This window comes from Parus major, chromosome 21, assembly GCF_001522545.3.
Source record: "Parus major isolate Abel chromosome 21, Parus_major1.1, whole genome shotgun sequence".
NCBI lineage: Eukaryota > Metazoa > Chordata > Aves > Passeriformes > Paridae > Parus > Parus major.
The window spans coordinates 784001-785286 of NC_031789.1; the positions used below are offsets into that span (position 1 = coordinate 784001).

Below are 1286 nucleotides of genomic sequence, written 5' to 3' on the forward strand. Positions count from 1 at the left end.
GGGATGAACCCCTTTAAAAACTGGGATAAATCCCTTTAATAACTGGGATAAACCCCTTTATTTCCTGTATTTTCAGGGTGGGAAGCTCCAGCACAAGATTCGGGGGTGCAGTGCTTTTGGTGCCAACAGCTGCATTTTTTAACCATTTTCTCCCGTTTTTCCCCCACGCCCAGGGCCCCGATTTTGGCTACGTGGCCCGGCAGGCTCCGGAGGGCGCTTCCAGCCTGGATTCCTTCGGGAATTTGGAGGTGAGCCCTCCGGTGACGGTGGCGGGCAAGGAGTACCCCTTGGGGCGCATCCTGATCGGCAGCAGCTTCCCCAGGTGAGCCGGCAGCAGGAGAACCCCAAAGGAAAAGGATTTCCTGACTGGGTTTGGGGTCGGCTCCGAGCGGGGTGTCCCAACCGGCCGGCGCTCCCCCAGGCTGGGCGGCCGCAGGATGGCCAAGGCCGTGCGGGATTTCCTGCTGGCCCAGAAGGTCCAGGCGCCCGTGGAGCTCTTCTCGGACTGGCTCCACGTCGGGCACGTGGATGAGTTCCTGAGCTTCGTCCCCGCGCCCGATCGGAAGGTGAGGAATCCCGGGATGGGGAAAAAGAGGGATGAGACCCTCGGAGCCCTCCCCGACCTCCTCCTCCTCCTCCTCCTCCTCCTGGCCCGCAGGGATTCCGGCTGCTCCTGGCCAGCCCCAGCGCCTGTTACCAGCTGCTCAAGGAGAAGCAGGAGGAGGGGTTTGGAGAGGCTGCCATGTTCCAGGGTAGGGGGGGACGGGAAAAGGGGCTCCGAGCGTCCATTTCCCCTTTTTCCTGCAAAACGCCGTGGGGGAGGTGGCCGGACCCTGAAAGCTGGCTGGGAACTGGGGGTAGAATGGAGCAGAATTAATGAATGAATTAATTCATAACACTGATCGCGTTCCCGGAGCTCTGGGGTCACAGCAGGGGTCTCATCCCGGCTGAGCTGGGCAGAATTCCAGCCCGGCTCCCTCTGGGCAGGGCTGGACAGGGACGGGGTGCCCAAGCCGACCATCAACGAGATCCTGGCTAATGAGGAGCTCCGCAAGTTCAACGAGTACGCCCAGGTGAGGGAGGGAGCAGGAGGCTCTGATCCATCGCTCCCTCCGTGTCCTTCTGTCCCCTTGTCCCTCTTCCCTCCCCTCCAGACATCCTCCATCATCACCCCCACTTCATCCATCTGCTCTGTCCCTCTGTCCCTCCCTCTGTCCCTCCCTCTGTCCAGCCTTCCGTCCATCCATGGATCCATCTATCCATCATCCATCCATCATCCATCCATC

At 60.9% G+C, this 1286-nt stretch overlaps 1 protein-coding gene across 1 annotated transcript in view; it reads left to right on the forward strand.

Moving 5' to 3' along the window:
* Positions 1-1286, forward strand: part of LOC107213509 (protein-arginine deiminase type-1-like) — a 13713-nt gene that overhangs the window by 9799 nt on the left and 2628 nt on the right. Inside the window, exons 6-9 of the mRNA XM_019008732.1 lie at positions 174-322; positions 422-566; positions 659-752; positions 988-1124. Of these exons, the coding sequence (XP_018864277.1) occupies positions 174-322; positions 422-566; positions 659-752; positions 988-1124 (525 nt within the window). The remainder of the gene's footprint in view (positions 1-173; positions 323-421; positions 567-658; positions 753-987; positions 1125-1286) is intronic.